Raw genomic sequence first — 13,243 nt, 5'->3', positions numbered from 1 at the left:
AGCCAAGTGAAAGATTCAAAACCTCTTTTTAAGATTCATTTTGTGACACCTGCTCCCCCTGGAGTCTTGCCCTTCCCGTCGTCCTCCTGATATCACACACACTCACCAACACACACCTCCCTCTGTCCACTCTTCTTATGTTCTGGCCACACTCTTAAAAAGCAACACATGCATCCTATGCTTCTGTTGCCATTTCCATGTACCTTATGCATTCCTTTAAAAACCAGACCAACGAGTAAATATCTATTCTGGCAAAGAGCTGCTTTCTTGCATTACTGAACCCTCACCTTTAGTTTTCTTTGTGCTCTCTTTAGACAATCCTTCCCAAGTTGGAAGTGTTTCTGTCACAATCAAAGTCTTGGATGTGAATGACAATGCTCCAGAGTTCCCCCGATTCTACGAAGCGTTTGTCTGTGAAAATGCCAAAGCAGGGCAGGTAAGGCAGCCTGTGACGCATGCACCTTGGTTAACCCCCAACACATGGAAACAACAATTATAGATAACCAAATCTGCCATCAAAGAAATTTAGACTCCAGAAACTAACAGTTTACAAAACGAGTCCTCAACTCCTGTATGTCATGTTGCAACAGTTTATTTGCTAAGACACCTATCCAGAGCCTGCAACACATTTTATGATCTAAAGAACATGAATGGTGGCTTGATTCACAGGCTAGCCTGTAATAAGGTAGCTACCCACCTTGCAACTGACCTGTTATGGTATCAGTTGTAATAACATGCACCCTGGGTCCTGGAAGTGAGAGACCCATGAAGACCAGGAGAAGAAAACAAGAGTCTTCTCTTTTCCTGCACTAATCCCTGAAAATATCTGCAGTAGAGGAAGTTTATTTTTTATATTTTCCAACCTCCCTTTCTTAACTTCTGGCAACAGGTACCTTTTTTATTATTGAGTTCATAATAGTTTATGTCATTGTGAAATTTCAGTTGTACATTATTTCCTCTGTCACCACATAAGTGCTCCCCTTCATTCCCTGTGCCCACTCCCCACACACCTTCCCCTGATGACCACTGAACTGTTTTCTTTGTCCATGTGTTTGTTTATATTCCACATATGAGTGAAATCATATGGTGTTTGTCTTTCTCAGTCTGGCTTACTTCACTTAGCATAATACCCTCCAGGTCCATTCATGTTGTTGCCAATGGGATGATTTTGTCTTTTTCTATGACTGAGTAGTATTCCATTGTGTGTGTGTGTGTGTATGTGTGTATGTGTGTATATATATATATATATACATATATATATATATACATACATACAATATCTTTTTTACCCAATCATTGGTTGATGGGCACTTGGGTTGCTTTCATGTCTTCGTTACTGTGAATAGTGCTACAATGAACATAGGGGTACATATGTTACTTTGGATTGTTGATTTCAAGTTGTTTGGGCAGATACCCAGTAGTGGGATAGCTGGGTCACATGGTATTTCTATTTTTAGTTTTTTGAGGCATCTCCATACTGTTTTCCATAGTGGCTGCACCAGTTTGCATTCCCATCAGCAGTGTGTGAGGGTTCCCTTTTCTCCACACCCTCTCCAACATTTGTTCTTTTTAGTCTTAGTGATTATAGCCATTTTAACAGGCATAAGGTGGTATCTTAGTGTAGTTTTGATTTGCATTTCCCTGATGATCAGTGATGATGAGCATCTTTTCATGTGTTTATTGGCCATCTGTATATCATCTTTGGAAAAATGTCCATTCATATCCTCTGCCCATTTTTTGATTGGGCTGTTTGATTTTTGTTGTTCAGTTGTGTGAGTCCCTTATATATTATGGAGATTAACCCCTTGTCAGATATATGATTTGCAAATATTTTCTCCTAATTGGTCGGTTGTCTTTTTGTTTTGATCCTAGTTTCTTTTGCCTTGCAGAAGCTCTTTAATCTGATGAATTCCCACTTGTTTTTCTTTTGTTTCCCTTGTCTGAGAAGACATGGTATTTGAAAAGATCCTTTTAAGTTCAATGTCAAAGGGCGTACTACCTATATTATCTTCCAGGAGTTTTATGGTTTCAGGACTTACCTTCAAGTCTTTGATCCATTTTGGGTTTATTTTTGTGTATAGTGTGAGATAATGGTCTACTTTCATTCTTTTTCATGTGTCTGTCCAGTTTTCCCAACACCATTTATTGAAGAGACTATCATTGCTCCATTGGTATGTTCTTGGTAACTCTGTCGAAGATTAGCTGTCCGTAGATGCGTGGTTTTATTTCTGGGCTTTCAGTTCTGTCCCATTGATCTGTGTGCCTGTTTCTGTACCAGTATCATGCAGTTTTGATTACTATGGCTTTGTAGTACATTTTGAAATCATGGATTATGATTCCTCCAGCTTTGTTCTTTTTTCTCAGTATTGGTTTAGCAATTCAAGGTCTTTGGTTGCCCCACATGAATTTTAGGATTCTTTGTTCTATTTCTGTGAAGAATGTCATTGGAATTCTGATTGGGATTGCACTGAATCTGTAGATTGCTTTGGATAGTATGGACATTTTAACTGTGTTTATTCTTCCAATCCATGTACGTGGAATCACTGTCCATCTCTTTAAGTCATCACCTATTTCTTTCACTAATGTCTTATAATTTTCATTGTATAAGTCCTTCACCTCCTTGGTTAAGTTTATTCCTAGATACTTTATTCTTTTTGTTGTGATTGTAAATGGAATTGTATTCTTGAGTTCTCTTTCTGTAAGTTTGTTTAATTAGAGTATAGAAATGCAACTTGTTTTCATAAGTCGATTTTGTACCCTGCAACTTTACTGTAGTTGTTACTTATGTCTAATAGTTGTCCAATGGGTTCTTTTGGGTTTTCTATATATTAGATCATGTCGTCTGCAAACAGCGAGAGTTTCACTTCTTCACTCCCTATTTAGATTCCTTTTATCCCCTTCTCTTGCCTAACTGCTCTGGCCAAAACCTCCAGTACTGTGTTGAATAACTGGTGATAGTGGGCATCCTTGTCTTGTTCCTATTCTCAGCAGGATGGCATTCAGTTTTTCCCCATTGAGTACGATGCTGGCTGTGCATTTGTCATATATGGCCTTTATCATGTTGAGACAATTTCCTTCTATCCCCATTTTGTTAAGAATTTTTATCATAAATGGCTGTTGAATCTTGTCAAATGCTTTCTCTGCATCTATTGAGATGATCATGTGGTTTTTATTCCTCATTTTGTTAATGTGGTGTATCACACTGCTTGATTTGCAGATGTTGAACCATCCCTATGTCCCTGGTATAAATCCCACTTGATCATGATGTATGATCTACTTGATGTATTGCTGTATTCGGGTTACCAATATTTTGTTAAGGATTTTTGCATCTATGTTCATCAGTGATATTGGCCTATAGTTTTCTTTTTTTGCGTCATCCTTGTCAGGCTTTGGTATCAGAGTGATGTTGGCCTCGTAGAATGTGTTAGGAAGTGTACCATCTTCCCTAACTTTTTGGAATAGCTTGAGAAGGATAGGTATTAAATCCTCTCTGAAAGTTTGGTAGAATTCTCCAGGGAAGCTGTCTCGTCCTGGGCTTTTATTTTAGGGAATGCTTTGATTACTGTTTCAACCTCTTTACTTCTGATTGTTCTATTCAAATTATCTATTTTTTTCTTGATTCAGCTTTGGGAAGTTGTAACAGTCTAAGAACTTATCCATTTTCTCTAGACTGTCCATTTTGTTGGCACATAGCTTTTCACAGTATTCTCTTATAATCCATTGTATATCTGTGGTATCCGTTGTTATTTCTCTTCTTTCATTTCTAATTTTATTTATCTGAGCTTTCTCTCTTTTCTTCTTTGTAAGTGTGGCTAGGGGTGTGTCAATTTTGTTTATCTTCTCAAAGAACCAGCTCTTTGTTTCTTGATCCTTTCCAGTGCCCTTTTTGTTTCAATAGCATTTCTTTCTGCTCTGATTTTTATTATTTCTCTCCTTCTGCTGATTTTGGGCTTTGTTTGTTCTTCTTTCTCTAATTCAATTATGTGTAGTTTGAGGTTGCTTATTTGGGATTTTTCTTGTTTGTTAAGGTGAGCATGTATTGCGATGAATTTCCCTCTTCATACAGATTTTGCTTCATCCCATATGAATTGGTATGGTGTTTTCATTTTCATTCATCTTCAGATATTTTTTTATTTCTCCGTTAGTTTCTTCAATGATCCACTGGTTGTTCAATAGCATGCTGTTTAGTCTCCACGTCTTTATCCCATTCTAAACTTTTTTCTTGTAATTAATTTCTAGCTTCACAGCAATATGATTAGAAAAGATGCTAGTTATTATTTCAACCTTCTTAAATTTATTGAGACTTGCCTTGTTTCCCAACATATGGTCTGTCCTTAAGAATGATCTATGCACTCTTAAGAAGAATGTGTATTCTGCTGTTTTTGGATGGAGTGTTCTATATATGTCTCTTAAGTCCCACTGGTCTAGCTTTTCATTTAATTCCAATATTTCCTTGTTGATTCTCTGTCTGGATGATCTACCCATTGATGTGAGTGGAGTGTTGAGGTCCCCTACTATTATGATGTTGTTATTAACATCTTCTTTTAGGTTTCTTAATAGCTGCTTTATGTACTTTGGTGCTCCTGTATTGGGTGCATAGATATTTATGTGTTATGTCTTCTTGATGGAGTATCCCTTTAATCATTATATACTGCCCCACTTTGTCTCTCTTTACCATCTTATCTTGAAGTCGACTTTGTCCGATAGAAGTATTGTGACACCCGCTTTCTATTGTTTGCCATTAGCTTGGAGTGTCATCTCCCATCCCTTCACTCTGAGCCTGTTTTTGTTCTCAGAACTGAGATGTATTTCCTGGAGGCAGCATATTGTTGGATCTTATTCTTTAGTCCATCTCACCACTCTGTGTCTTTTTATTGGAGAGTTCAATCCATTTACGTTTAGGGTGATAATTGATATATGAGGGCTTAATGCTGCCATTTTATCACTCATTTTCCAGTTCTCCTGCATTTCCTTTGTTTCTCATCCTGTGTATTTTGGTCTACCAATTCAGTTATGTAGTTTTTTTATGTTGTATTTCTTTGTTTCCTCCTTATTTATCATTTGTCTCTCTGTTCTCCTTTTTTGTTTAGTGGTTACCATGAGGTTTGTATTTAAAATCTTGTAGATAAGATAGTCCATTTTCTGATGGCTTCTTTTTCCTTAGACTAAACCATTTCAGTATGCTTCCTCTTCCCCTCCTAAGTTGTTTTTCTCACATCTTATTCCATCTTGTGTTGTGAGTTTGTGATTAAAATAACAAGATTATCTTGGTTTTTGGTGTTTTCCCTCCCTTTATCTTTAATGCTATTCTTGAGTATTTACTAACTTGTTCTGAAGTATAGCTACAATTACCTGATTTTGTCTACCTATTTATCTCCTTATTTTGTGCTTTGTAACCCCTTTCCCCCTTTTTTTTCAGGTATCAGGGCCATCTTGAGTATTTGGGGTGGGAGGGGGGTGTCTCGTGGCTACGAACTCCCTTAGCTTTTGTTTATCTGGGAAAGTTTTTATTTCTCCATCACATCTGAAGGATACTTTCATTGGATAGAGTATTCCTGGCTGAACATTTCTGTCCTTCAACAATTTGACTATGTCACTCCAGTCTCTCCTAGCCAGTAAGGTTTCTCAGAGAAATTTGTTGAAAGCCTCATAGGGGTTCCTTTATAAGTTATTGTCTTCTGCTTTGTTGCCCTTAGAATTTTTTCTTTGTCATTCACTTTTGCCAGTTTCACTACCATATGCCTTGCACTAGGTCTTTCTACATTGCCATATTTAGGATAACTGATAGCCTCTTCCACATGGATTTCCATCTCCTTCCCTAGGTTTGGGAAGTTCTCTGCTATTATTTCTTTGAACAAGCTTTCTGTTCCATTCTCCTTCTCTTCTCCCTCTTGAATACTTATAATTCTTATGTTGCATTTCCTAGTTGAGTTGGATATTTCTTGGAGACTTTCTTCATTTCTTTTTCGTCTTAGTTCTCTCTCCTCCTCTATCTGGAGCATTTCAACATGTCTATCCTCGATTACACTGATTCACTCCTCTATAATGTCTGCTCGAGCATTCAGGGAATCCATATTTCATTTCCTCTCATCCATTGTGTTTTTCATCTCCAATATTTCTGATTGATTCTTCTTTATAGTTTCAATCTCTTTTGTGAAGTAGCTCCTGAACTCATTGAATTATTTCTCTACATCCTCTTTTAACTCATTGAGTTTTTTGATGATAGGTATTTTGAATTCCATCCATTTAGTTTACATATTTCTGTGTCCCTCAGGCCTGATTTCTGGGTACATGTCATTTTCTCTCTGGTCTGGAGACTTAATATAATTTTTGATATCACTAGAGGGTGTGCACTTTGTGAAGTGCATATCTACAAGGTAAGGACTTATGATTTGGCAATTCAGGCCTTCTGACTGTCATGCAGCTTTCGCTTTTACTTCTCTCACTCACCTGGAACATCACCTCCAGCTTCTTGCTGCACAGACAGGCTATGTCTGTACAACGAAAATGTACATTAAGTTCCTGAACTCACCAAAGATTGACTCAACATATCTCTGCCATTCTACTCAAAGAAAAAAGTGATTCCTATCCCCCAGGGAAAAAATGTGTCCTATACTGATTCTGATCTAAATTATCTCATCCACTGATTCTTGAACTCAGTTCAATGGTCTATAGCACTCCTAAAAATTTTTTTCAACAAGTCTAGGATAATTCTACTTCCACATGTACTGACTTTCTAGTCTAGAAGGACCTGAAATATTATGCAGCTAATAAAAGTTACAATGAAGACTTTACAGCATAAGAAATGATCCATGTTATTATAAATAACAAAAGGAGGTATAAAAAACTACAGTATACGCTTGCAGTTACGTAAAATTATGTCTGCGTGTGAACAAAGATTCGGAGGCAGGATACAAAAATAGTAATAGTTACTGTGTTAAGGTAGTTTAGTTCTGAGTGAGGGAGCTTGGGACTTTATTTCAATAATTTTTGTTTTATACTTTAATATGACAATTTATATATTACATAAAATATACAAAACTTTGTTTTACAAGATTATAATATGACAAATGCATAACTTTATATTATAACATGACAAGAGGATAATTTTTAATCTAAAATATAAAGTGATAAATAGCACAGTAAATTAAACTTGCTCTCCCCGCAGAAATGAAACGTTTTCTTTCCTAAAGGGCTTCAGAATAGAAGTTGCATTCTGACAGATTAACAGCATTTTAACACCTCTTGTTTTGGGAGCATGTCTCCCATTTCTGCATTTCTAAATACATCTTTTAATGGTCTATTATATAGTCCTTTGAAGCACAGTTTATCTATGACTTAAAGATCAGGTCATGAGTCACAAGTCTGTCATACTTGTCATCTTTAGCCCAAAATACTGAAAATGCTACCTTTTGATTTTGGCTGTGGGACATGTTTTGAAGATTTTCAAAAGCATGCAGCTCAGCAGGTATGTCTGGTTTATAAAGAATCAGGCCTCCTTGTTTTAGATTTGTTGGACACTGTCGTCAGCTTTGTGTCTGCCAAGTCAGGATTTGTGCTTTCCTCTTAGCAAGCAGCCATGAAGGAAGCCCATAAAGAAATCAGATGACATACTTGTGATGGCTGAGGGCAGAATGAAACCTGCTGAGCAGAATACTGCATGGCAAGTGGGGCTGAGAAAGAAATCTGATCTGCTAGGAGACAGGTGCTCCTGACCCAGACCCACAAGGCAGTGTCTTCACTTACTCATTCTTTAAAGTCCCGTAACCAACCAGTCCTAAGCCTCAGGCCCCTGCTTCACTGATATATACACGATTCCACAGGTCAGGTCTTCTCAAATGACTTTTCCAACTATGTTTGCAAAGTTATACATAATCACCTATTTATAATATTCATCAAGAAATATGTTATGTTACATATGTTTATATGTTTGGCACTATGGGCAAGATGGAAAGTTCAGGATCTGTCTCAGCAGGGATGCTGCAGTGGGATGACACTAGTGCATGAGCGGCACTGACACCAGGCTAGGCTGTGGGGCGAGTTCATCTTCAGTACTCTCCTGACCCCTCTCCTTTATTGAAACTCCTTTCCCCCAACTTTTAGATTCAACAGTGGCCAGTTACCAGTGGGTTCAACAGGAGGCATACCCTGAGATGGAGTTCTGGTACAAGATGTTTATTAAGGAGTGGCCTCAGGGCCAATGCCTGTGGAAGGGAAAGACTTTTGCAGGACTGGCCAAAGGAGAAGTCCAGCTGCAAGGCAAACCCACTAACAGCCTTGGCTGACTTCATAAAGCTCTAAAACTAGAGTCTTCACAAGTTGAGATGGGATGGCCAGGGCTTTACACTAGTGCATCACTCACTGGATGTGAGTTGCCCTGGAAGGACATGGTAGGTGACTCTCAGCAACCAACACAATCCCTGAAGAGACACACAGGTGAAGGCTGGGGCATCAAGTCCTTCGCTGAAGAGGGATCTGAGCAATACCATGCCCCTTGCTGGAGCTTCCCCCTCTGTTATTTAATCTTCAGCATACTGAGAGGGTAGCATTACCTCCCTTAATTTACAGATGAAGAAATAAAGAACTAAGCAAGCCCACCTGGGCCCTCCAGCTGATCTCTGATGTTCCAGTTTCTACCCAAGAAGAAGCATAGCTGGTCTCTAACAGCAGGAGTCTTGAGTCTACAGGGCCAGGCCCAAGAAGGGTGGAAGATCTCTGTTATTCGCTGGTAGAGGAGGAAACACATAGGAAAGAGACTACCTTTTCTGTCTCCTCCAGGCTGCCTGTTAATGTTGCAATTGTATATTTCACACTACTTAATTTAGTAGCTTTTTCATCATAGTCTTCATAACCATGAGGCAACTTACTACTTTGAAAAGCATTGTGGAAAAGGCAAAGTTTTGGCCAAAGAGCTCAAGTGGAAGCTACCCCACCTCTTGCTCTCCCCAGCTCCAAGCTTTGCTTCTGACTCTAGTCTGTTCTATACATCCCATCCTGGGGGTCTTGTGCTCTACATCTTGTCTAGTTCTCCTTCCTGCCAACAAAGACTGACTGCTCTGTGACCCATTCACTCACATCTGTTTTCCATTAACCTGACATAGTTAATGTTGATGTGTCTGCTTACTTCCTTTCTAAGTACTGGTCATTTTTAAACAGGTGCTTCTCAAAGATAGCGATTCGACCCTGAAATATTAACCCAAATCATGAGATTAAGTAGGTGAGGTGGGAGGATGAAAAACTGGGAGACAAGCAGGATCTTGTGGCACCCCAGAGTTCTTCTACTCATAATTCTCCATTTAAAGTGCCTAATAATGGCTAGCCTTGGTGTGAAAGTATGTTATGTCAATGTCTAACATCTGAGGTATTTAGTAACACTCACCCTGTGCCTGTTAATGTACTCAGGTCCAAAAATAAACCAAAATCAAATCCTGAGTTTTCTCCATGATGGCATGGGGACTTTCCAGGTAAGTTTCAGGATGTTCTTCTCATTAAATGAAACAATCTGCTATTGGATTTCAGGGTTTGGGATTTCACTGGACCCTGAAGCTTTTCCTTTTGGCTCCAACTCACCTTGATTTCATGTCCCTCCCTCAGCTGATCCAGACAGTGAGTGCAGTGGACCAAGATGACCCACACAATGGTCAGCACTTCCACTACAGCTTGGCTCCCGAGGCTGCTAACAACCCCAACTTCACCGTAAGGGACAACCAAGGTAATCATGGGAATAGTTGACTACCAATGCTCTTCTACAGCTTGGGTTGGATACTTTGGGTTAGTATACCACGTAAACAGCATCAAAAGTGACCTGCTGTTTAATAGCAGAGAACACATTAATGCTACTTCGTAGTGTCTTTTAAAGTTTTGTTTCAGAACAACAAAGACAACCAAGATCCTCTGCTGATTCTGTAACTTTCATTCAGTTTACAAATGTTTGTGTGCTTGCTCTGCCCTAGCCACTGTGCAAGGCACACAAGCAAAAGCCTTCCTTCATTCCCACAGATAGCAGCCATGTTTATATGTTCTGCACCCATGGGAAGAATCTGAGAAAGATGATAGAAGTTAAACTAGATAAAGAGAAAAACTTGAGGGAACATTTCTAAGTAAGGATCAAAGGGTGCAACCATGAAAAGCTCCCAAACAAAGGCTAAGTATCAGAGCTAGCAAAGGGCAAATATGGCATCACAAAGAGGAGTTCCAGCACTGAAACAACTTTATTACTTTAGAATAATTTAGAAAGACACAGCCAGGTGGGGTTCCTATTCTAGAAATTGCTCCCCTCTACGGCTTTACTGGAAAGGAATTCTAGATCCCTCTTCTCCAATAAGCATTCAGATTAGTTAAGGGGTTTATAGACCTAGCACACTCTTCACAGGGCACAGATGGGAAAAGGAGGGACTTTTGTTCTCTAGCCAGACGATTTTCAAAGAAGGGTCAGAGCAAGTGAAAAACAATTTAAATCTGTCAAGTGTGAACCCCTTCTGTCACTAACTCTGCTACAAACTAGCCATCTGACCTTGGGGAGGTCATTACTTCCCTGGGCTGCAGTAGCCTCATTTTCATTCCTCTTCTAAAATATTGTCACTTTATAACAATCTATACAAAAGGAAACAAAAAGTCATGATTAGGCATGCCTAGGTCTTAGTTTCAAAGATTAATTATTTGAGACTTAAAGTATTAAATCCACCCCCCATGATATTCTTTTGCTATTAAAACTTAAGAACCTCAGGGGCTGGCCCCGTGGCCGAGTGGTTAAGTTCGCACGCTCCGCTGCAGGCGGCCCAGTGTTTCGTTAGTTCGAATCCTGGGCGCGGACATGGCACTGCTCATCAGACCACGCTGAGGCAGCGTCCCACATGCCACAACTAGAAGAACCCACAACGAAGAATACACAACTATGTACCGGGGGGCTTTGGGGAGAAAAAGGAAAAAATAAAATCTTTAAAAAAAAAAAAACAAAAAACAAAAACTTAAGAACCTCAAACCTGTTTTCCTCTAAATGGAAAGCATTCTTCCAAGTCTTCCCTTCAACCATCTACATGTAATCATAAAATCACTATAATTCTGGATGGAAGGGCAATATAAATTATAATGGAACTACTACAATTAAATATCCTGAGATTTTTATCATGTTAAATTTTGAGCTATTCATTTATCTGCTTCACAGGCAAATCTTCCCTGCAAAAAGTGGTAACTGAAACTGTAGAAAGCAAAACTACAGTACTGGCTTTACAATGGAAACTCTGGGAGAAAAAAAATAACACCTTAGACTGTTTCTTCAAATCTTTTTAGCTAAGTGTCACTCTATTCTTTCACTCTGGTATTTGTCAGGATCAACACAGAAACAATATGCAGCAAATGCTGTAAATTTCTTAAAGATGACTTTGGGCACCAGTTCATGGAGCCAATACCTTAAAAAGAAGGGCCACCGAAACATGATGACTACAGAAAGAAATGACACATCTCTTGGAAGGTTTCCCAAAATGGGAGTCAGCACATCTTCAACAGAAAGAATGAACTCTTAATCTCCTCATGACAATTTATCCCACGAGTATCCTTTACTAAAGCTCATTAAAAATCTAACATCTGATATGGTGGATCTACTGTCAAGCCCCCCAATTCCCGTGACTAAAACATAATATCCTTTTATGAACACAACAGGGCATTTTCTCAAGTAAAGCCTTTCTTACTTTCTATCTCCAAAGCACTACGAAAAAGACTGTGTGTACATACCACTTTACAGTTTCAAATGTATTTTCCCATACTTTGCTTTATTTGATATTTATAATAATCCTATAAGGTTTTAAAGAAGTTATTAATCCCTCTGATTCTCATTATCTCATGTGACGGATAAAAAAAGCAAGATTAATGGCCCAAGATCAGAGAGTGAGTAAGCACTAAGATTGGGACCAGAAGTTGGGATGTGTTTTATCCACACACACACACACACACACACAAATGTTTTCTATCATCCTGGAAACAAATACTGTTTCTAAATGGGTTACTAAAACCCTAGTTACCATATTCAACAAAAATTTCCCAAGTGACTACTATAGTAGTCCGCCCTTATCCTCGGGGAATAGGTTCCAAGACCCCCAGTGGATGCCTGAAATCACAGATAGTACCGAACCCTAGATATACTACATTTTTCCCCCTACATACATACCTATGATAAAGCTTAATTTATAAATCAGGCAGTGTAAGAAATCAATAACAATAACTAATAATAAAATAGAACAGTTATAACAACATACTGTAATAAAAGTTATATGAATGTGGTCTCTCTCTCAAACTATCTTCTTGTACTGTACTCACTTTCTTCTTGTTATGATGTGAGATGATACAATGCCAGTGTGATGAGATGAAGTGAGGTGAATGATGCAGGCATTGTGACCTAGTGTTATTTTAGGACCACAACTGCCTGAGGGTAAGTGAACCTGTAGAAAGTGAAACTACAGATAAGGAGGGACTACCGTAAATGCCAGGCCCCTTCCTAGACTCAGCAATGCGATGCTCTGATCTTTTTCTTTAATCTTAAATAATTTGGAGATCAAGAAACTTATAATATATAATAGGCAGGATGCAACACTTTTATGAATTGCAGCTCTGGTCAGGCTTTCTAAGTCTCCTGACCAAGCCTGGATTAAACCAAAAAATAAAAATAAAAAATATTTGTTTATAGAATAACTCGGTTTCTGGAAAACAAAGAAACTAAAGCCAAGAAGCAGAATTAATAGCACTTAACCATTAAATCTGGACAATAGAAAAGTGGGTGGGTTGTATAGGCAGAAGTATGAATATAATCCTCAGATTCGCTTTCTCCACTGAGAAGAAAATAAGAGGAAAGGGGCCTGTACCAAAGCAGGAAGAGATTTCAATTAGCTGAATAATTTTCGACAGTTTAATGTCACTAAACTAAATACGCAGTTACATAACACAATACAAAGTGTGCATGTAGGGAGTCAGAGAGACTGTAGTTCAAATCCCAGCTCTGCTACTAAATTAGTGACTTTAAACAAACTATCTCATCTCTCTGGACTTTAACTCCCTCACTGCAAAAGGGTGAGATTAGGGGCCAGCCCAGTGGCCCAGCAGTTAAGTTTGCACGTTCTGCTTCAGTGGCCCGGGATCTGCCGTTTCGGATCCCAGGTGCGGACACGGCACCACTTGGCAAGCCATGCTGTAATAGGTGTCCCACATATAAAGTAGAGGAAGATGGGCACGGGTGTTAGCTCAGGGCCAGTCT

The 13,243-nt window shown here is 38.8% G+C and overlaps 1 protein-coding gene across 4 annotated transcripts in view; it reads left to right on the top strand.

Moving 5' to 3' along the window:
• Positions 1–13,243, top strand: part of CDH20 (cadherin 20) — a 199,605-nt gene that overhangs the window by 179,088 nt on the left and 7,274 nt on the right. For 3 of the 4 annotated variants that reach the window (XM_070512928.1, XM_070512929.1, XM_014859438.3), the window contains 2 exons: positions 315–436; positions 9,595–9,712. In XM_070512928.1, the coding sequence (XP_070369029.1) occupies positions 315–436; positions 9,595–9,712 (240 nt within the window). Of the gene's footprint in view, positions 1–314; positions 437–9,594; positions 9,713–11,328; positions 12,275–13,243 lie in introns of those variants that run through there. The other variant, XM_070512930.1, reaches the window with a different exon arrangement.

The sequence above is a fragment of the Equus asinus genome, chromosome 7 (assembly GCF_041296235.1).
Source record: "Equus asinus isolate D_3611 breed Donkey chromosome 7, EquAss-T2T_v2, whole genome shotgun sequence".
Lineage (NCBI taxonomy): Eukaryota > Metazoa > Chordata > Mammalia > Perissodactyla > Equidae > Equus > Equus asinus.
The sequence above is the reverse complement of the archived record's forward strand: the minus strand, read 5'-3'. Positions and strand labels throughout refer to the sequence as shown.